Source organism: Syngnathoides biaculeatus, chromosome 4 (genome assembly GCF_019802595.1).
Source record: "Syngnathoides biaculeatus isolate LvHL_M chromosome 4, ASM1980259v1, whole genome shotgun sequence".
NCBI lineage: Eukaryota > Metazoa > Chordata > Actinopteri > Syngnathiformes > Syngnathidae > Syngnathoides > Syngnathoides biaculeatus.
This window is the reverse complement of record NC_084643.1, coordinates 26,046,280-26,068,914: the sequence shown is the minus strand read 5'-3', so window position 1 is coordinate 26,068,914 and position 22,635 is coordinate 26,046,280. Positions and strand designations below refer to the sequence as shown.

The window sequence follows — 22,635 nt, the reverse complement described above, 5'->3', positions numbered from 1 at the left end:
CAATGATCGGGCAGGAGACAGGGTACACTCTGAACTGATTGTCAGCCAATCGGAAGGCACATGGAGAGAGACAAGTCACACGCCTAATCACACCTACGGGCAATTTAGAGTCCCCAATTAACCTGCCATGCATGATTTTGATAGTGGGAGGAAACCTAAGTGTCCCCAGAAAACCCACATAGGCACGGGGAGAGAAAAAAAGTCCACAAAGGGGGGGGGGTAGGGATTTGAATCCGAGTCTTCAGTAATGTGAGGCAGACTCTTTAACCACTCATCCCACCGTACATCTATTTAGTCAGTAATGAGAGAGCGAAAAGTTGTCCACGTACCCCTGCAATACAATATTATGAACACTGGAGGGAGCTGTGCGTTCATTTTTTTTAAGGGCGAACCGAACTGCTGATTCTGTTCGTGGCACTTGTCAAATTCAATCACGAGGCAACAGTAAATGTCCGTTTAATAACTTTTTATTTTCAATATACATTTCATTTGAAAAATAGAACGTCTAAAGTACTTATTCTCAAACGTCACCCAAAAGGTTAATGAACAATCAAACAGAAACAAACACACAAACAAAAACTCATATTTTTATGCCCATTCTTGACTCATTGAATTTATTGATGTATTTGTTTTGACAGAAAAAAAAACAAAAACAAAAAACAAAACACTAAAGTGACTCTAAATATCCCATTGCTACTTTGGCTGATGGGCAAGCATTTTGTTAACGAGATTCGGGAAACCCACAATGCAGCCCCTTTTATATTCTACATGGTGTGAATACATATCTTGATCTTGAAGTGGGACAAACAAAAACAAACAAACAAAACGCTTCTGTAAGTCACAAACAGACCTGATAATTGCAGTCACTCCATCAACTCTCTTTAGAGGGTTGCCTAAATTACAGGAGACAGGACACACTCACGCCACTAAATAGAATTGACTACTTTTTAATGGGATTTTGAACAAAAAGCTATCAAATCATTTCCATCCTTGAGATGCCAAACTTGTTGTTCGGGGTCCACCTGAATTTGCAGGACACACAACCAAAGCTATTCAAGATCGATTCAAATGCATAACTGATTTTCTATTCATTTCTTTTGGGTATTTGGGGAGTTTTATGAGGAAAAGTTATCATCGCAATTGTTTCACGGCACTGTGAACCTCTCAAATCTGTTGCTCAAGATTTGGATAAAGGACACAAAATCCAAACCTATTTAAAGCAATTGACAATGTTTAAAATATTGTATTTATTTTTTTTCTTTCATGGGACAAAAGCAGCCGTCAAGAGATTTTTTTGTAATAATTTTGGAGAGTGCTTCTTACTGAGAGTTTGATGTACATTACTATTACAGTAGTAATAGTAGTTAGTTACTATTTTTAGACATGGTATTTGTGTAGTTTTATGATTAAAATGTAGCTTTAAAATAGTTTAAAATCACTGAGAAGTTGTCAAATTTGTTGCCTGAGTGCTGCCTAAATTGCACGACACAATGAAGTCTCCTACGACCAAAGCCAGCATTCAACCATTTATTGTTTTTTTGATGAGATTTTCTTTTTTAGACTAATCCAGCATTCAAGAGATTCTTCTTATTTCTTGAGTATTTTACATTGAACGCTTGGGCTTTGAATTATTAAAGGTCAGAGGACAAAGATGTTATGGGGTCAGGTAAAATTCATAATATTGATTGGATTATTCATGTTATGTAATAAATACGTGCACGTGACTTCCAGCCAGTAGTCAACTATAGTTTAGCTACAAATTGGGTTCTTATTACACATATTGACCATAAGTAAGCCTGGGGGCCAAAGCTACTTAAAATGAATTTCAGGGTTGAAAAGATTGATAGTTTTAATTAATGCAATTTTGGAGTCACCTACCAGTTCTAATGTTACGATAACTTGGGCATTTCTTTTTCCAAACTATTAAATGGGATTTCATTTTTTTGCATCCAAGACAAATCATTAAAACAAAAAATGAAAAAGCTAATATTGATGATTGAAATGTCAGTTTTGATTAGTCCAAAAGTCCCTTTTTTTAATTGTATTGTGAATTGTAGTCTGAATGGACCTTATAAGCCACTTGAAAGGTAACGTATCGCAAACACGATAACGCTTATAGCTGAGCAAAACCCGGCGTATGAAAAATATACCGACACACAAAAAGAGAATCATTCAAAAAATGGAAGAAAATAAACACTGATTCCATGAAGTAGTAAAAACAAATCAAAATTGGTGTCTTGTCCACAGTTAATTAACCGTTAATAGCTATTTCATCACATAAGCACCCCTTTTCCGTCTATGGTACAGCAAATCCCTCTCCAGGATCAATCGACACGTGTTCGTTTGAAACAAGAGGTAGACTATTAAAATGTACATTTCCTGCTACAGGAAAATGTTATCATAATATATAAGAGATTTTTATTTATATATTTGTAGATATAAAAGTACAGACGGTTGATAGATATAAAACAAAGCGGGGAGGGAACTCCATGCGCGGTAAGACAGAGCTGCAGTTGCATAGAAGAAGTAGTAGTACAGTTAGCTTGCATGTTCTGATTTGTAGTAGAAGAAGAAGAAGATGGTGGTGGTGGGGTGGTGTCAGCCCTGGACATACACACCCCCGCTTCCCAACAAGTGGAGGCTCGGCAGGTCTACAGAGACGTCTCGGATCCTCGGCTCCGCCAGTAGAAAGGGTTGCCGTCGTCCGGGTCCATTTCTATTCTAATTTGAGGCACCGGCTTCAGCGGACTCATCTCAGGGCTGAAACACATCAACGTCGCAGCTGTTAACACACTGGCTGGCCTGAAAAAGAACCACCAGGTAGTGCGACGAAATGCGGCCTTAAAATAAAATCCCCAATTTGTTTCCCCAGAAAAGATGATTTGCACTTTTAATTGATTTTCTTCAATAGAAAGAGAAACGTAGATAAAAATAGCGTTACTTCAGAGCCTTTGCAGTGCTTCGTTTTTTTTTTTTTTTTAAACTGGCTGCAGTACAGTTGTAAAACTATCTGTGATGAAATCAAACCCTTTCTTGCACCCAAGGAAATCAACCAATCAGATGCAGAAGCTGTGACTGATGAGGTGCCAATCATTTTCCGTGCACTGGCTGGCACGACCCCGTAGCCCTGCGCTGATTGGTTTCTTTGGGCTTCAGGAGCTTTCCTGAAACTATCGCAAAATACCGTTCTTCAAAATTTTTCAAAAATGCCTCGGGAAGCTGAAGATTTAGAACAAAAGTAGAATTTGCAAAATTTCAGCTTGACGGCCAACTTCTTGATTTTTAAAACGTCAAACTGAAAATGTTAAGTGTGAGAGTATCACTCCATTGCAATCAGTCATGGCTAATGTGAGATTTTTTTTTGGGGGGGGGGGGTTTACGACACATTAACACGCACTACAATTTAAGACAAACATAAGACAAAGATTGACATTCAAACAAACCGCAATAGAACAAAAACAGTCAGCATAACACACAAATACAAACAAGGATGGACGCACAACAACAAATTTTCAACCTTTTGAGAGTCGTCAATAATTTGTAAAAATAAGTGACCAACCTGGGAACTGACCAATGTTATCGATTTGTGAAAAAAGCTAAATTTGACCAGGTTTGGACATGGAGGAGGTTTTGGCCTGACACCAGCAAATTCTCCAGCTTCAACAAAATATCAGCAAAATATCAATACTGAAATAGTATTAGCGCTCTTGAAATTGTGCATGATGAATGTCGTTTGTGTTTTTTGCTGTTGTTAGTATATTGTAACTTCCTTTTTCAGAGACAATGAGTAATCAATAAATAGCCTAACCCTTAGTCTTATCCTAAACCATGACATCAGTCTGTCGTACAAAAGCCTGAAAAGGAAAAAGTGCAACAGCAGTCCAGTAAAAGGTTGCACGGTGGCATTGATCCAGTTTGTCATGTTAATAAATGAGAAGTCTCTAAACTTGGGACTCAATCGTGAGTTTGAAGAGCTCCGTGCATGTGTGAAAGTCTGTGAGGAGGTCATTTGACCACAAGACAATTTTTTTTTTTTTTTTTTTTTTTTTTGTGGGACGGGATTAGGGCTTGGGAGGGTTGCTATGTCAGCACAGTGTTACATCATCATGCTCTGTCCAATATTCAAGGACAACGTGCACCAAAACTGTGGATGCTCTTCATGATCAGTAATACATGAAATGTTTTGTGGGTTTTTTTGGTTGTTTTTTTTTTTTCTTTCTTTTTTTTTTTTGCCGAGTAAGCAGCTGTGTACACAAAAGACCTCTGGTAAGACATATTGACATTACCGAAGTCCTGTGAGCGCAGCTGCCTTTCGCCTTGTAAGTCGGTTCGGTCATACTGAAAGGGTTTTGGACCCAGGACCCAAGTGCGTGTGCATCTCTGCTTAAATATATTATGGGAAAATTTGTGAAATGTGCTTCACTTACTTTGAGTCACACAAAAGTTATGCCGAAATAAATATTTGAAAACAAACATTTCTAAAAGATTATTGGCTGGCAAACAGTTCAGGATGTACCCCGCCTCCTGCCCGTTGACTGGTGGGATAGGCTCCAGCATTCCCCCCGACCGTTGTGAAGATAAGCAGCCAAGATACATGAAAACGTATTGCACTTAAAAGTTAAATGCGACCAAATTGTACTGGCTTGAAGTTCTTAAACGGTTGTCCTGGGTTCTTTTGCGTCATCACTGTCATTTTGTGAGAATTTTGTATGCTAGCTGTTCACCACTGTTCAATGTTTTCTCCATTTGTGGATAATGGCTCTCACCGTGGTTTGGTGGAGTATTAAACATAAGAAATGGCTTTATAACCAAGATTAATAGATGTCAATTACTTAATTTCTCATATGTTCTTTAATTTCTTTCAGGGGTGGCCTTTTGTTGCAGCTCCTGGCATCTTTCGGCTGCTTCCATCTTCATAGACAGGATCCATTTAAGGGATTTCCTGACTGAAGAGGTCCGGAGGTAACTCAGCTTTCCCAAAAATTTGGTGAGCCACAGTAAATTCATGAATTAACAAAGTTCTTGTTCACATTGGGTCACATGTTTGAACAGTTCTTGAAAAAAATTCCCTTAATAAATAAAATCTAAAAGTAAGAATTTCAGTAGGGGTCTAATAGTTTTTCACATCACTGTATATGAATACATGTATATATGTACGTGTCTCACCTGGACAAGCAGTTGGCGCGGTAGTAGTGAAGCTGATCAGCATGAGGTGTGTTTCTCTGCTGTGGGGGAGAAACATGACCAGATGTAAATTCCGATGTACACACATTATTCACTTTTACACTTTGTACTGCAGCTGTTGTTTTAACCATTCATTATTAGAAACCTACTTTTGAGCAATTACAACCACAACAATAGTACTGTGTGAAAAAATGGACTTTTCTCACAATCGACAGTTAATTTTAAAAAAGGGCTAAATAAATGACAAAATATTATATAAATTGCACATTAAAATATCAAAATACAGTAAATTAAGTTTAAACAAATTAAATTAAAATACAGCTTTAAATAAGTCTATGAATATCAAATACTGTACTTATGAAATATTAATATGAATGTGAACGCGAAAGAAAAATATTTCATCTTTATATTTTTTAAACTAAAATTAATGGATATATATTTCCAATAAAATATAGAACAAAATTCAAATGAAGTTGAGATTTGTAAAATGTAAATAAAAATGGAATACAATGATTGGCTATAAATTAAATATAATTGAATTAACAATTTGCAATACTAAACACTAACAGTATAAAGCATGGTTAAATATTAAATACTCAAATGTTAAAAAATAACAAAAAATAAAAATGGTTTAAACAAATAATGACACCACACGTATTGGTCCGATACCAAAAAGAACCAGACAGTTGACACGAGCCGTCTCATTCAGTTGTTTGCTGGTCAACACCGGCTGCTGTTGCATCGGCTTGTGAGACAGTCACGGATATTTTGACCAAAATTTTTTGCCTATGATGCCAAAAAATAGTCGCTATCCAAAGTAATTTTCCACATATCCCTGGCACTTACTGGAACTGTGATTATCCAATGACTGTAAGCTCGTAACTACAACGTTTGTTTACTGTCCTCTCAGCAAGACCCAGCGGACTACGGAGTCACGGCATCCCCATGGCAGCGTAAGCCGACAGAGGAGCAGGTTGGAGGCGGCTTTATCAGTCAGGAACGACAGTTGTCAAAACGGACTAACAACTAACCCAATACACATCTTCCTCTCCAGTATTCGCTGAATGGACAGTACTGTATAGACAAATGGTACTACTGTCGTATCAAAACAGACAACAGCGCCGCTTTGCTCAGCAGCACCATTAACGTGATTGATTACCTGTTCTTATCAAGTTTAAAATAATTTAAAAGGGAAAAAATAAACTCCAGTTTTCAATACTATAGAATTGATTGTACATTAAGTACAGTAATACATCGCACCTCATCTTTATATCACTGTAATTGTGCATAGTGACAATAGAAGATATATGACAACAAATTATTCTATTATCCTAGTATAATACAATTTTTAATTATAGTCTATATGACTCTGAAGGCATTCTATTATACGACCAGTTAGATATAAAACACAATTATATACAATATACATCTGTAGGGGGCCCCCACGCCACCCTTCTATCAGTTTGGAAGTCCTTGGCCAGGAAATTTTTGAAGAGGCATGATATAAACCATTAAATAAAATTATATTACAATTATGTTGGTCCTTGGTATTATGATGGGTTTGGAGAAGTAATAAGTTATCAGTTGTCAATATTGCTGGGAAAAAAAATCTAAATGACTTCTTTCACAAAAATTGTAAACCTGATATTTTTAAATAAAACATTTTAAAATGTTGGACATTTTGTCTTTTTTTTTTTACAAATTCCTCAAATATTTTGGAAAAAATAATGTATAATATTATGTAAATATAATTGGATTTTTAAAAATTTATTAGCATATAAAACTAACATTGAAACAAAAATGTTTGCATGTCTAGCTCCCATCTCAAATAAGAAACCTTTGCATGATTTAAAAAAAACTTAGATTTCTGGTAGGTATGCAGTGAATTTTACAGAAAATCTATAATAACAATTATTATTATTATTATTATTACTTCCCTTTTGTCATACAAAATGAACAGAAATACATGCGATGTAATAAAAAGTGCACATCTAGTAAAAAAAATGTTAGTTCTATCAAGAGAAAATGGATGTACATGCAGATATTAGAGCCATGAAAGTGACAAAATTACAAAGTTAAAAAGAAAAATCATCTGTTAGCGTCAAAGAGAGCAAAATCTAAAGGTCAGGGGGTGCTTTGCAAACAAAGAGGCGGAAAAAAGAAGAAGAAGATGATGAGGGAAGCGATTTGCATGCGATGCCGCTTGGTCATCTACTCACTGTCTGTGGCCTGACCACCTAAGAAAGGTTCCTGCTCCATCATGTCCATGGGAATTTTAATGCTGGGGACATTCTCATTGTAAGGATAGTCAGACTGTTGGAGAGACCACACACACACACACACAAAAAAAAAAAAAAACGGGTCCTCAACACCTGATGTTCACCCACAAAAAAATTGACACCCGAGTCATTGGGACTTTATAACATGCATGTGTCCTAAGGATGATAGGGTGGCCCACAGTTTCCACCAAGAAGGTTCCTAACCCCATTCGGATCAGTTGAACCGAATTCAATGAATGTTCCAAAAGGGGACCATAAACTACCAACATCAAAATTGTATGGTGGCCTACAAATGGAAAAACATTTGAGACCCAGGGGACGACACAGGGCACGACACAGGGCACGACCCAGGGCATACTGGCGATACTACGTCTCTTGACTGGGCTGGGAACAGCTCGGGATCCCCCTGGAAGAGCTGAATGAAGTGGCGGGAGAGAGGGAAGTCCAGGTGTCCCTGCTAAAGCTACTGCCCCCGCCACCCACCTTAGATAATGGCTGGAGGTATGTTGGCCTTTCCGGGGTCATTTAAGGAATTTCCAGTGACCCAGAGATTTTGTCCATTTGAAGGACATTTGTGCACTTACGTCATCGGCGTCGCTGTCTTGGCCGCTGCACTTCTTTTTCTCATCCTCTTTCTTCTTCTTCTCTTTCTCGGGGATGACGTCGTCCAAGAAACCGAGGTCATGCTGCGAGAACATGCAGTCCATGGCCTTCCTCACGGCTACCAACGCCAGGATCTAAAAAATAAAAGGGAATTTCATAATCTTGTCTCAAAAGTACTCGCTCTGAACTAGAGTAGAAGCACAGATACTGTATCTGTGTAAAATAAAAGATTGATAAAAGAGATAAAGGTTGGTAAAGTACTGATTCAACTCCTGTACCCAGGTAAAATTTAAAAAGTACAGACTCTGGAATGTACTTACGGAAAGTGCAAAGTAAAAAGGATTTTCCCCCCTGTCATTTACTTTAACCTGTTTTGATAACTTGTGTAGTATGTATGATCATTCTTATATTATTTTACCCTTTCATTGTCTCAAAATTCCACCAGGGACCCTAAAAAAAGAACAACAATCAAGTTTTTGTGGGAACCTGTGCAGATTAGGTGGAACAGTTCTGGAGACTGTTTCAAACTCCCCAGTGAACACGATCTCCAGTCTTCCACTAAAGTAAATACATAACTTGGACTTTAATTTTTTGGGGGATTCCTCCATAATGTCCCTCAGAAAATACGCACATTTATGGCATGTGCCGTTTCCTAGTTGCAACATCCCCGAAACCATCACGCTTTTCTTTGCTTGAACACAAACTGGTGAATCTAAAATCCATTTCGGGAGACTCGGGTCTTACCATGACAGGGAAGATGATGGCAGCCACGGTGGACTTCAGGATCCAGAGCAGGGCCAGACAGAGCGCCTGGATGAAGGTGAACAGATGCACCTTCCTGAGCGGCACGTGTCGCAGATAAATCAGGTCGGGCTGGTGCTTTGCCGGCATCAGCAGCAGCTTTAGACGGTCCATGAACTAGATGGAGAAATATGATTGCTGAGCCAGGATCATAAATAGAGGATTCGCGGAAGAAGAGTCTACCTGAACTCCGTTGAGAGAGGCCACACCCATGTACAGGAAGACTCCATACAGCACCGGCATAGGGATGAACTAATGGGGAAAAAAATTTAAATTCAACACTGCACATATTTTTGTCCAGGTTTGCACACGTTTAGTATGCTGTGGAATATTATCTTATGCCGTCTTAATTTATTGTCTATTGAGCTAGATATGCTCTGCTACCTTTGTCATCATGTAAAGTTACTGTGTTGAGCTGTTCCGTTATTTTATGACTACTTATGCTATGGCAGGTTGTGCTATGCTTTCTATGCTAAGTATGTTTTGCTCTGCTATTGTTATGCAATGCAATCCTCTCATGCAATGCTAACATACGGTAACTTGTGCAAAATATGCTACACTATTGCTTTCTTGACTCTAAACAATTCGGTAGCTTGCTTAAAATAGAAAAAAAACATATATATATATATATATATATATATATATATATATATATATATATATATATATGTATAAAAAAGAATCAAGTTAAATGAAATTATATTTTGCAAAAAATTGTATTCAACGCTTATATTGGACAACATTTGATTGTAGGGATGTGCCTAATGTGGCTTGTGAGAGGGAAAAGCTATTCATTACATGAAATATGTATATAATAACTTAAGTTGAAAATTAAAAATACATTGTAGATAATGATTCAATAAACCTTGAAAGCTTGACATTATTTACCTTTAAAATGGGAGCCATGAAAACAGACAGTCCAGTAAGCATGAACACACATATGCCAGTGACCCTCTGCTCCCTGCAATAATACATACAGTAAATACTGCATATAGGACAAGATACAACGTTGATGGGCTCCAATACGAACTATCCTTATACGTGCTCGTTTGGTCTGTGCAACATTTAAGCCCGTGGAGGCTGTGTAGATTTTGTTTTTGTTAGTTCTGCTCACAGCTGTCACAGCATGTGTGATGACAAAGCAGAAGCAAAAACGTTCAAATGAAGGGAAAACACTAACAGCATCACTTCAACGTTCACATGTAAGGTACCACAGATGAATGCCAATGATTGCAGATGCCGAGCACTGATGCTAGCGCTAACTGTGGTGTCCTGGCTGGTACACCGAGTTTTTGCTTTGAAGGTAGACTAAGGTTTTTCGTACTGTCGCTTTAAGTTGCTTGGAAGCTCACCTGACTCCTAAGAACTTGGGCTGCTCCCCAGGTGCCGACGTTTCCGTTTCCATTTTCAAGCTGTCGATGTGAGCGATGGAGATGACGGTGGCCGCCACGTACCACGGCAGGCCCATGAAGGAGCACACCACCATCAGCACGGCCACCCAGAACAGATCCAGATGGTAGCCCGCACCTTTCTGGAGCACAGAAAGCACCCAATATTGCAGAGAGCCACCAAGACAATCACAATGTTGGTTATTTACACTTACTAACATTCATAGGCGATGCTTTAATGCTATGTTATGTTATCCTATGCTAACGGGAGGCCCTGTAGCTCAGTGGTTAGAGCACTGGTTTGATAAACCAGGGGTTGTGGGTTCGTATCCCACTGGGGCCTCCACTCCCTGAGAAGGGTTGCGTCAGGAAGGGCATCCGGCGTAAAAATTGTGCCAAACATATGTGCGTTCATCTGAGATGACACGCTGTGGCGACCCCGAAAGGGACAAGCCGAAAGAAACTTACTATGTTATCCTATGCTAGCTATGCTGCGATGTAAATATTTGTTATGGAAGCAAGGCAATGCTACAGTCCGATTGATCATATTTGGTGCTGAATTGAACCCAGTACTACACTAAAGGTTGGTACACTGCTGAAAACATTAGTGATTGGACCACCATTTCCCTAAACGGACCCAAACCCTTGGACGGATGGTGTCGGAAAGCATTCAAAAGGTTTTGTTCGAATGAAATCGTTGACTCCAAAGCCTTTTGTCTTGTGTCAACTCTTCAAATGCTGAGATGTGTTTCATTTACCCAGTGACACCTTACTTATAAGCATGTGCTTTTCCTTTTTCATAGCACTTTACTTGATTTCATGTGCGTACATGTGCCATCGTGGCATACTGGCTGTTTTATGAGGATTAAGCGGTAAAATGTGTTGCCCACCCTCACTCCTCCTCATATTGATGGAATACCCTCTTATTGGACATGGTCTGGCTGATTTCAATTATTTGCGATGAGTTCTCTTTTTTTGGCTTGAGCACCGGCCCCAAAAAGTATCTGTGCACGTGCCTGTGACACTATGTTATCCTAATGTACGATTATTAATTTCTATATTGATTCTAACACAGGATGCAGCGTATAAGTAGTGGACAACTTTTATTCACTGGAGGATAATGACAGAGCCTGAGTGTGAATCGCAAAAATCTACGAATAGTTTATGATCTCCTGTGATGTGATTATATGTGATTATAATCGCCTATATTAATAATTTAAACCACAAATATACAACAAATCTATCATCCCAAAATATTTGTGAAGAGGCTCAAAGAATTTCAAATGCTTATAAACGGACGTTATTTTGCCACAGGAAAAGAAAGTTGTGAATAGGTTCCAAAAAATACACATTTAAAGTTTTATTTTGCATCACTTTATTTTACTCAAAGTCTAATGCATTATGGAATATAATGTGCAAGTTTTTATTATAAATTAATATACTGTACAGTATATGTTTATTAAAAATATGTGATTGTATTTGTTCTATAAATATTTAAACCCCCCCGCCTGAATTATAGTCAATCATTTTCTTCCTTGATTCAGCTGTTCACTTGCAAAGCGTGCACAGATATTTTAAACTCCCTGTGATTTTCTTAACTATAACAGGATAGATTCAATTTCATTTGAATCGAAAAAGTCATGTCACTACTTGAATTTCAAGGGAAAGCTTGAGGTGTTCCCTCACTGGCATGAAACATGTCTCATTGGCATGAGAGGAATGACAAACACATTAAGCAGGCGTGCGAAGGTCATCGGGGAGAATGTCAGCTATGCCTCACTCACCTTGAGCTTGTGCTCCTTCCTGTTAACGATCACAGCAGTGATCTGCTGGTCCATGAAGATCAGGATGGTGACCAGCAGGGCGGGCACAGCCGATGCCAGGTATACCCACCAGGGGTTGCCCCCAAAGGGCGGCACGAACCAGCCCCGGAGGGGACTTGTCGGCTAAGAAGAAGTAATATAATAGTATAATCTTTGTGGAAATAGAAAAATGGCACACATTGAAGAGTCTTCATGCCTCTGAGCCAGTTCATATCACCGTGTTGCAAAAATCAACAGCGTCGTGACTAATATGATACTTTGGCACGGTTATGAGATTTACAAAGAAGTGTGGACCTCATTGTTCTCAAACTGTCCCACAGAGGCCAAGACATGCACTGCAGGAACTGCGATTGTCAATGAAACGTAACCACAGTTGCTTCAAGAAGTTCAAAAGTCTATTGCTGCAAAGGTGGAGAAAGCAAATTATCTTCCCACTAAATATACCTGACTCACAGTTCTGAGGAATCCTGTGTGGAGTTTGCATGTTCTCCCTGTGCCCGCATGGGTTTTCTCTGGGCAGTCTGCTTTCCGTCCATCCATCCATCATCCATCCATCCATCCATCCATCCATCCATCCATCCATCCATCCATCCATCCATCGTCTTAACCGCTTATCCTCACAAGGGTCGCATTAGTGCTGGAGCCTATCCCAGCTATTTTCGGGCAGGAGGCGGGGTACAGCCTGAAATCTTTGCCAGCCAATCGCAGGGCACATAAAAACAAACAACCATTCGCACTCACAATCACACACACCTAGGAGCAATTTAGAGTCTCCAATTAACATATGTTTTGGGGATGTGGGAGGAAACTGGAGTGCCCAGAGAAAACCCATGCAGGTATGCAACACGCAAACTCCACACAGGCGGGGCTGGGATTTCATCCACGGTCCTCAGAACTGTGAAGCCAATGCTCTACAGCTGCAGCACCATGCCACCGTGTTACATTATATTCCATGAAATTGTGTTACGTTACATTGTTGCATTATTTTTCATTATGTTACATTACAGTACGGTACAGTGTGACATCCAACAGCCATTTTTTGTATGCTATATTACATTAACTGGCAGTGTCTTCATTATGCTACAATACATTACAAGCACTATCGGTAATAGTAGTCCTACAGTATTTCACGGTTACGATATCATACATTAGAGAACCTTATAGTACGCACCTACTGTTACAAAACAGTATGGTATGTTCCATTAAAAATAATTTGCATCATAAATTACATCTTATTATGTTACGTTGCAGTATGCTACTGTACATTGCATAAATGTTAACTTAGGTCTCAGTAGGGTACCGGAGAGAATTCTCTGCTGTTCACTGACCTTGAATTCAGTTGGCACTATGAGTTTGGGGGTGTCCACACCAATCAGTGCATCCACACCGCAGAAGATGAGGATGGTCAGGATAATGGCAAAGTCACTGATGAGTTTCCTCACCTGGCGGTGAAGAAAACACACAGTGAAGACCCTGAAGTGTGCATTTGAGAGCTCATAGCACACTCACGGTGGTGGGGAAGAAGGGGCTGGTCTTGAACTTCTTCAGGCCCATGGAGCAGATGTATGTTCCGAAGAAGAGGATGCAGGACATTAGGGCGATGTCGGGCACGAAGTCGCAAGCCTTGCCCACCAGCTCACCGTTGTACTTCAAGCATTCGGTACGGGTGAGCGACGACCACGTGGCGTTCATGGGCTGGACACGGTTAAACATGTTTACATTTCCATTGCATTTTTCATATCTCATGGCCAGTGCATTTAAAATTTATCCACATTTATTGAACTTCATATGCAATGCTCTGTGCCCATCAAATGTACTATATTAACATCATTTTTAGGAGTCTGTAGACCTCTGATGTAGCCTGTTTACACCGTATTTAATGAGATGTGGACTTCTAACATAACATTAATGGTCTGTGCACCTCTGATATCCGTAACGAACATCATATTCAGGCGTAAAGGTGTACTGTATACTTGCCACTAAGACAACCTTGGCTGCAGTTCAATGTGGCTGTTAAAATACATCTTAACTGTACCAGATTTCCATTGTACTCAATGTTCTATGTACCTCTAATGGGTGGGCACTCGGACAGAAACGCTTACCAGATCTGTGTTGTTCCAGAACCAGATAGAGGTGCCCTCTAAAGGGTCCCCGGTGAATTCTGAGTTGTTTTCTGCGACAATAAAACAAAACAAGAAAACTTTCCTGTCGGTGTGCTCGTACAGACTCGGTTGTATAAGAGCCACAATGTGAAAACTCGCTCACCGAGGACTGTGGGCGCCATACATAGGCAGTCAAACTCTGTGACGCGCTCCATGCGAAAGTCAGAGTTGATGGGGTAGTGGTGGGCCAGCTTGATCATTTTTTTGAAGGCGTCATAGATGAAAATGAAGCTAATGAGGGCCGAGAAGCCTTCCTCGGTAAAGCGTGTAAAGTATTTGACCAGGTAGCTGGCGTCGGTGGCCACCAGCACCAGGCACAGGAATGCCGACCACAGGCCGATCCACAGGCGAAACTCCAGGTAGTTGAATTCGTTGTCCCTACGAGAATTAGAGTTGGGAGAATTCAAAAAAGTCACGCTGCCATGATATCATGTCATGTTATTGTAAGAAAAAGTTGGTAGTTTTACGAGAATAAAGTCGTTTAGCCACAATAAAGTTGAAATGCAATGGGAATAGTTGTATTTTACGAGAAGAAAATGTGTTGCATAACATGAATTAAGTACATTTCAGAAAAAATAATGGTCATTTATGAGAAAGGTCATTTTCTTAGAGAAAAAAGTTGTATTTGAAAAAGGATTTTGTCCTATCAATAATGTTATGCTGTATTATTACTGCAAAAAATAGTTCGGATTTTTTTGATTTTTATTCTTTTTTTAATTTCATTAATCCTAATTTTATTTTATAATTTCAATTGCAGTGTTATTGCTTTTATTTGAATGGAGCGTGTATAAAAGAAAAATCGGAGAAAATTTCTGGGAACTTTTTCGTCTTTCACTTTTTTTTCATGTCTTCCTCTACATTTGAGGGTGTTGTGCCTTAACACTGACTTGCTGAAGTTGAAAAGGAGGCGTTCAAAGACGAGGACGGGCCCGGTGCTGCTGAGGATGGTGAGGGGCTGGCCGGCCAGCAGGCAGAAGACGCCACCCGCGATAGCCGTTCCCAGAAAGCTCTCAAGAACACCCTGAAAACAGCACCGCCATCACAAGTTCAAAGTGGGCACAAGTATAAATACTTCCTTACTGCACTTAAGTTAACTTTTCAGGTATTTGTACTTTACTTTGATAATATTTTTCTGACGACCTATTAATTTTATACAGGACATGTGAAAAGATATATCTGTACTTACTTATCCTTACTTTAAGAAAACATGGTCGTTACTATTTTCAACCTCCGTGGATAAATAAATCTTAGTAATAGTAAGTAAATAAAGAAGAATATCAAAAGAAAGCTACTTTTCAGTTCTTAACTAATTTGGCATTTTTGTTAGCCAGTTCACTTTAGAAAGGATAAGGAAAGTGGATATTGGGATTAATTTGAATATTGTGTTAATGGCATAGAAGCCTAGGCCAGCACTAGCTAACTTTTAGTCTTATCATTATGTACAATGTCAAAGTTCATATAAAAGGGAAACATTGTTGTGTGCAAGGAAGTTTGTTTTCATCGTGTCAAGTAACCAAAAGGTATTTATGTTATGTTTAGTAATTTTTTTTTTTTACTTTTTTAATCCTTCCATGAATCGTTGATGTTCCATCCAAAAAGGTTTAGAATTTCTCATAGATGCCACAAGACATCAGCAGAGCCCTATATGAAGCTCTCAACTCAATTTAACTCAACATAGTTCCTTGACACCAGGATGCTGACAAAATAATACTTTTGTACCTTATTATGCACAAGTACTATCAACATTCACCTGCAATGATGTTTACTAAAGTACATTTTATGAGGCAACTTCAGGTTTAGGGGACTTCGATGTTTTTCCATTGATGTTCCCTGAATGTTAGATTGTGGTTCCTCTTGAAATACAATAACCTATTTGCGAGGCTTCATTCCTCTCCTTTCAAGTACATGCCTCCATCTTTCTAATTGACCCCTCCGTACAGGGCACTTAACCACGCATCCTGAAGTGACGTCACGCCACGTGCACTGACGTAAGACAAACAGTAAAAATGGCAAATACAATACAATACATTCTGAACTGAGACAGACTCCATGCTTCTGATTTCATTCAAATCAACAATATATTATAGATTCTAAATACAATACATTCTTAACTGAGAGAGACGCCATGCTTCTGATTTCATTCAATCATTCACAGGTAGCAGTGTTATGCTAGCAGAGAACGTCTCATTCATTTATACGAGACGTGTATTAAAAATCAAATTTAGGACATATCGTCGTGAAAACACAGTCTGGTTAAGCTTCGGCCGCGAGCCAGCAAGAAATCAATACGTTTGTGCAGTCCGATCATCGCTAAATATCGCTCAACAAAGAATAAGTGTGTCAATCGTTCACACGCAGCAGTGTTATGCTAGCGAAGAACTTCAAATTCATTTATACGAGACATGTATTGAAAATCAAATATAGGGCATACCTTTGTGCAAACATATGTGTTCCGGTTGATATTAGATGGATTTAGTTGATGATGCGGTCTTCCACAAAGTTTGATCCATCAAAGGCATTTTTCGTACTGGGTCTTCGGTTTTGGAAAGGGTACGAATCGAACTCCACCAACTAGCCTTTCAGGATACCTGTCGTCACTATTACAAAGTCCGTGACTACACCTCTTAACCATATTTTTTGTTAAATAACCCAAATACGCGATAAAACGCTAACTAAACCTATACTGGACCATGCAATGTTGTCTGAGAAAATGGCGGGAGCAAAAACGCGCTTTGGTTTATGCAGATCTCTGGCCTCTGATTGGTCAGTGGCGCGGATTGCGCAATATCCACGGAGGGGTCAATTGTTCCCCCACCTGCTCCCTACTTTCACTGCAGATCACAATATCATCTGTGAAGATCATGGTCCAAGGGAAGAAGGAGGGGGCTCAGAGCTGATCCCTGATGCAGTCCCACCTTCACTTTAAATTCTTCTGTCACACCTACGGCACACGTCACCATTGTTCTGCTGCCCTCATACATGTTCTGTACTATTCTAACATATTTTTTCGCCACACCAGACTTCTGCACGCAGTACCACAGTTCCTCTCTTGATACTCTGTCATAGGCTTTCTCTAGATCCACAAAGACACAATATAGCTCCTTCTGACCTTCTCTGTACTTTTCAATTAGCATCATCAAGGCAAATAATCCACCTGTGGTACTCTTTCTAAACATGAAACTATCATGTCATAACCATCAAACCATCAACCATATAAAAATGTACTATAACATCACACAAATTTGCAATGTTGATCATTTACACAAATTAAGGACCAATATTTATCTAATAACATGTCAAAAACATGAAAAATTTGAATACAATATGTGCTGACAAGACAAGGGATGCTGATTATAAATATATTCAAGTGTCTGCATCACTGTACAGTAGATGTGTTTTGCTCATCCTAACAATTTGCTCTGATTAAGCAATCAGAGAACAGAAAAGTGATGATGTCAACGAGGCCCAGCGCTCTGGGGCAAATTTAAAATCTCAGTGGCTGATATAGTTGCAGTTACCCGGGCCAGCCCTCCTGATTATGAAGGCAGGTTCAGTAGAACCTGAAATCTGATTGGACAAAACACATCATCCACATTTTAAAAAAAAAAAATACAAAATGAAGAAAATAGATGTTGAAAGAAATAAATCCAACATCTTGGAACAGTAGTTTTTTTCACCAGTCTTACCTGCATGTTCTCCGTGGCGTCACCCAGAAGGCCGCCAAAGGTGATGGCGTTGGTGACGGTGCCCAGGTAGATGAAAAGGATGGCAGACAGGGCCTGTATGTGGAAGGCGTCGGTGATGTCGCTGATCAAGAAAGGCGCTTTTCTTTTGATGTCCAGTAAAAGGCCGCCGCAAAACCTGAGCCACGCAAAATAGATTCATGAGGAGTTTAGTAAACTGAATTTTACAGCCTGTTGTGATGTCGCACCTTCCCGTCTTCTCCAGCTCCTCGCCCACGGCGTGCCCGCCTTCTCCGTGACCGCTGTCGTGAGGCGTGTCGCCGTTCATCTGAGAATCGCCACCCGCATACATGTTTTTCCTGAAAGTCACACTTGGAGTCAAAGTTGGGAAATAGCTATCGCGCTAATTGTGCTGGCGAATTACCAGAAAGAAAACTGGTGTATGACAATAATGTTGTATTATTATATTTGTTATGTTAGTCACAATTTTCTACAAAAACATGTTGCAAAGATCAACAGAGGAAAAAGTCAGAACACAAGTCTCTTAATCTTTAATCATCCTAAATGTGTGCGTACTACAAGTTCCCGTCAATTTTCCAATTATTTTCCAATGGGGTTATGATTTTGGAGCTCTCTGTAAATTCCACCCAGCGATAATCCCTGGCATTTAAAAGGACCTTTTGTCGGAGGACGGCAGTGTTTTGGGAGGTTCTATCCGGATAGCAGGATCCCACTCGCCAGGAGGCAGCACGATCACTTCATCCAAGAACTCGTCGATGCCGGCCAGCAGGTCTTGCCGGTCCTTGGCTTTGTACGCAATGTCATGGAACACCTGAAGAAGAAAATATGCCATCAATTAGCGCAATCGTTAGCGCGTCTGCCTCACAGTTCTGTTTCTTTACTTTGTCGATTAATAGTAATCACTCTTCCTTGGTTTATTCATTATTTTTCCTGGAATTGTTTTTTCACTTGTTTTCTTGACATTTATTTTTTCTATCCCTTTTATGATTGCTATTTAGCAATAAAACAAATATCAACAAATTTATATTTCTGTTTATTTCATTTGGTATTGCTTTAGTTTGATTAGTTTTATTTTTTTATCTCTATTTTTACAATAAAACAATATCACTTTGTCACAAAAAATGGTGGTGCATTGGGGCAGTTATTCATTTTTTTAATCATACTGTATTTTTTCATTTAGTTAGCTTTATATTTTCATCCATTAATACATTTCCCATATTTATTTAATACATTTTTCTTTCTTTTTTTTCACTGATTGATTTTTGCAAAAATTCTTACCTCATCTGACATGAGTGTAGCGATGGCTCGTCCAATCTCATGATAGGACTTGGCTTTACCTTTGGGCCCGAGCAGGACAAACAAAAACCTGCAGGTGTAAACAATACAAGTGAATAAATCCTGTGTATGCATCGATTTTTTTTTTTCTTTGCCCTGTTCAGCTATTAGGTAAAGCAGAAAGGAAGACCTGAAATGAGTGAGTGACCCCACACTCAGCGAATATGTTCCAGGGGTCTCCTACAATTGTTGTGGGTGCTCCAAGGGCGGAGAAGACCCCATCGCACCCAATTGAGAGGCGTGATAGCGACCAGAAAGCCATCCGAGAGGGCCGTGGTGGATAGGACACATCCCACACAAGGGGACCCAGTGTGATGCACTGGCCAATTTAAGGTACAATGAAACCTACCCTGTGCTCATGTGTCACCTGCTACTGATAATAAAATGTTTGCTGGTGTGTCCGTGGTTAACAAAACAGGGAACTTTCCTGTATGTCTGTTAAGTGGAGACACACAACTACGCTGAGCGAGGCACTGAGGTAGTAAACAAGTCAAACAAGTTTATTATCTCGCAAGCTCTATTAGCCTGTGAATCAGTGAACACAATAAACAGTTTACTTTCCCTGAAGTGTCTTTGTCGCGTGGATCTATGCACGGTGCATGTAGCAATGCTGTGGAGTATTGGACTAAGCCAAACCTGTTGGCTGCACAACTGTAGTAGTTGCCCTTGTTCTAGAGTTAGGCGACCAATCAGAACCTTGCCTGCCTTCATCTTTGTGTGACACCCAATGGACCTTTCTGACCTGTCAATCTCTCGTATAATAATAGCCAATCAGATAGCCACATTGTCTTAACCCCTGGCTTGACACGCCCCTGCCACCATGTTGTCCCACAAGCAATATTGTTTCTCAGTAGCGTACGTAGTTCATGTTACGAAGAAAATGGTCCTCAGATGTGGTTGGGGAACGTGCAATTCTGATGATAGATATCCTGCTAGGTTACTAGGGGCCTGGTTGATTCATTTTCCAAATCTTAAAACACAGATGACGAAGTGTCTACAATGGATTAAGGCTTGCGGAACACCGTGCGTACAACTAAATGTGAACAATATCAACAAACACAAGGCTCTATGTTCGAAGGTAAGTGAGGGAGAAGTATCTTCTCTGAGTTTGATTTAATTATTATCAGTGCTTTATACATTGCAGAAGAACAACTTTCACTTTGTTAGTGTATCACTGACCTGCTGAATGAAATGTGTAATGTTTTATGCCGACGAGTCGGGTTAGTGATACGTAAATGCGCTGTCATACAAGAGAAATGTCGATTTGCCCATTTGTATCGCATCGGACTTTTAAGAACGACCACTGGGTTTGATACAAGCCAAGTCAAACTTTTTCATCTGGTGACTACATTACTGACTGAGTTAATCACTATTGTTTAAATGCATTTGTAGAAAATTGAGGGGGCGGAGCTTAAGATCGCCAGTCGGAAAAGTCCATTGCAGGGCACATAGAGACAAACAGTCGCACTCACAATCACATCTCGGGGGAATTTAGAGTGTCCAATTAATGTTGTATGTTTTTGGGATGTGTGAGGAAACCGGAGTGCCCGGAGAAAACCCACACAGGCACAGGAAGAACATGCAAACTCCACACAGAGAGGGCCGGGATTGAACCCGGATCCTCAGAACTGTGAGGCCAACACTTTACAGCTACTCCACCGTGCCGCCCACTAGAAAACTAAAGTACTATCCAAGATGCTATTAGGAGGCTACTTCGCAATAGAGCTGTCCAACTTTCCGCCAGCTCGCTGCGTGGGCCACACGTGAGTCACTACAACAGAGACTTGAGCCAAAATAACATAAAAATATCGCAGGCAAAATGCATGTTTTGGGTTGTAGGCAAAACTTGAAGGCTAACTGCATGATGTAGTTTTGATAGAAATGGCGAAGCTATGATTACTGAGTAACTGGTAATTCCAGCAAATGGGCATAGACGTTGCTGTTCCCTGGTGATATCAGCATGACAAATCAATCAAAAACATTTGAGGGTGAAAAAATGTTCTCTGCAATATTTCGGCAATTCAATACGAAATTGTTATCTTATCTTAAAATTATAGAATGTAGTTAGAAACAAAATGGGTACAGTATATGACTGGCTTTTATACATACATATTCATTAGGTTGTGTACCTAAGTGAACCTAAAGTTGAGTGGTATGTTTGCCCCGATCAGCAACACACCTTGTGGGAACAGGAACTTCGGTCAGGGCGCCGAGCATCACGGCCTGTTGCAGACGCACGAAGGCCACAAAGGGGGCATCCAGGAAGTCGACCTCGCCCACAAGCACATTGGAGGCCTCAGCATCTCTGGGCAACTTCTTCAAAAATTTGTTCCTCAACTACATACAAAATAAAACAAAAAGAAAACAGGACGGGTGTTCATAAAGGATTAGAGCAAGTCTCCTTTTCAGTTGAAGAGCTCAAATTGTGGCATGTCTTGATTTTTGTGTTGGGCTCGTTGGCATGTGTGCCAATTTGGGAGACCGGTTTGTGCCAAGATGGGTGTACTAACGAGATGAGGGTGTGTTTTTTGACATCCGACCGGAGCATGTAACAATGTGGTGACAGAAAGTTGGTCAGCACACATCTTTGCTTTGGGTCAGCCTAAGGTAGCCTGCTGGTCTAGGTCAATTATTTCAGTAATTTTGCTCGGTGACTAGGCACACGACCTAAAATAGGATATACAATAGAAAATAATTTCATGATATTGTACTCAAAATTGAACAGAAGAAAATCATTTTTAATCTAAATGTAAAGTAAAAAAAAACTAAATCTAAATATAGATAAATAATCTTAGTAGACCTTTTCCAAAATGCTAAGTAAGGTGTTTTTTTCTGTTGTTTTAACAGTAACAGCCTTCTATTGCGATTTACAAGAATACTGTGCAAATGTATTGCATAAAGATATTACTTTGCAATACACCTCATGAGATCATAAATAATGCTTTACAATGGCTTTTTTCCATCGAGTGTGAATTGCAATATATCAAAGCAGTAGCCTGTTAAATAATAAACAGATGCACCAACATGAATATGGCCATGAGAGAAATCTTTGCCCTCGTATGTGTTCTAGTTAATCCAGTTTTATTCACCCTAATGATAATTTATACCTTCATAAAAAAGTGATGTTGAAAAGTGACCAAGGTCCAGAAACACCTTGATGGTGCCAATGTAGTACTACAATGAACGCTATTCAAATCAAAACAATGTTATCAGTCCTGTGACGTCACTATACCTATAACATAATTAGCTTATCTTCAAAACTTGACTTTGTTTTGCCTCTGAAGGTCAAATACAATATATATTTATTTATCAAGATAACGGCAGAGGTACTCGATGAACTTACACCAGGGTCAAAA

General features: G+C 39.6%; 1 protein-coding gene across 1 annotated transcript in view; it reads right to left on the bottom strand.

Moving 5' to 3' along the window:
• Positions 1 to 533: 533 nt before the first annotated feature.
• Positions 534 to 22,635, bottom strand: part of slc4a4a (solute carrier family 4 member 4a) — a 70,232-nt gene continuing 48,130 nt past the window's right edge. Inside the window, exons 11-28 of the mRNA XM_061818602.1 lie at positions 21,459 to 21,616; positions 19,223 to 19,310; positions 18,601 to 18,755; positions 18,172 to 18,282; positions 17,927 to 18,101; positions 15,128 to 15,261; positions 14,344 to 14,618; positions 14,181 to 14,251; positions 13,588 to 13,773; positions 13,407 to 13,520; positions 12,040 to 12,201; positions 10,220 to 10,398; positions 9,756 to 9,828; positions 9,051 to 9,119; positions 8,811 to 8,984; positions 8,048 to 8,200; positions 5,167 to 5,225; positions 534 to 2,760 (exon numbers count right to left, since the gene is read on the bottom strand). Of these exons, the coding sequence (XP_061674586.1) occupies positions 2,652 to 2,760; positions 5,167 to 5,225; positions 8,048 to 8,200; positions 8,811 to 8,984; positions 9,051 to 9,119; positions 9,756 to 9,828; positions 10,220 to 10,398; positions 12,040 to 12,201; positions 13,407 to 13,520; positions 13,588 to 13,773; positions 14,181 to 14,251; positions 14,344 to 14,618; positions 15,128 to 15,261; positions 17,927 to 18,101; positions 18,172 to 18,282; positions 18,601 to 18,755; positions 19,223 to 19,310; positions 21,459 to 21,616 (2,445 nt within the window). The 3' untranslated portion in view covers positions 534 to 2,651. The remainder of the gene's footprint in view (positions 2,761 to 5,166; positions 5,226 to 8,047; positions 8,201 to 8,810; positions 8,985 to 9,050; positions 9,120 to 9,755; positions 9,829 to 10,219; positions 10,399 to 12,039; positions 12,202 to 13,406; positions 13,521 to 13,587; positions 13,774 to 14,180; positions 14,252 to 14,343; positions 14,619 to 15,127; positions 15,262 to 17,926; positions 18,102 to 18,171; positions 18,283 to 18,600; positions 18,756 to 19,222; positions 19,311 to 21,458; positions 21,617 to 22,635) is intronic.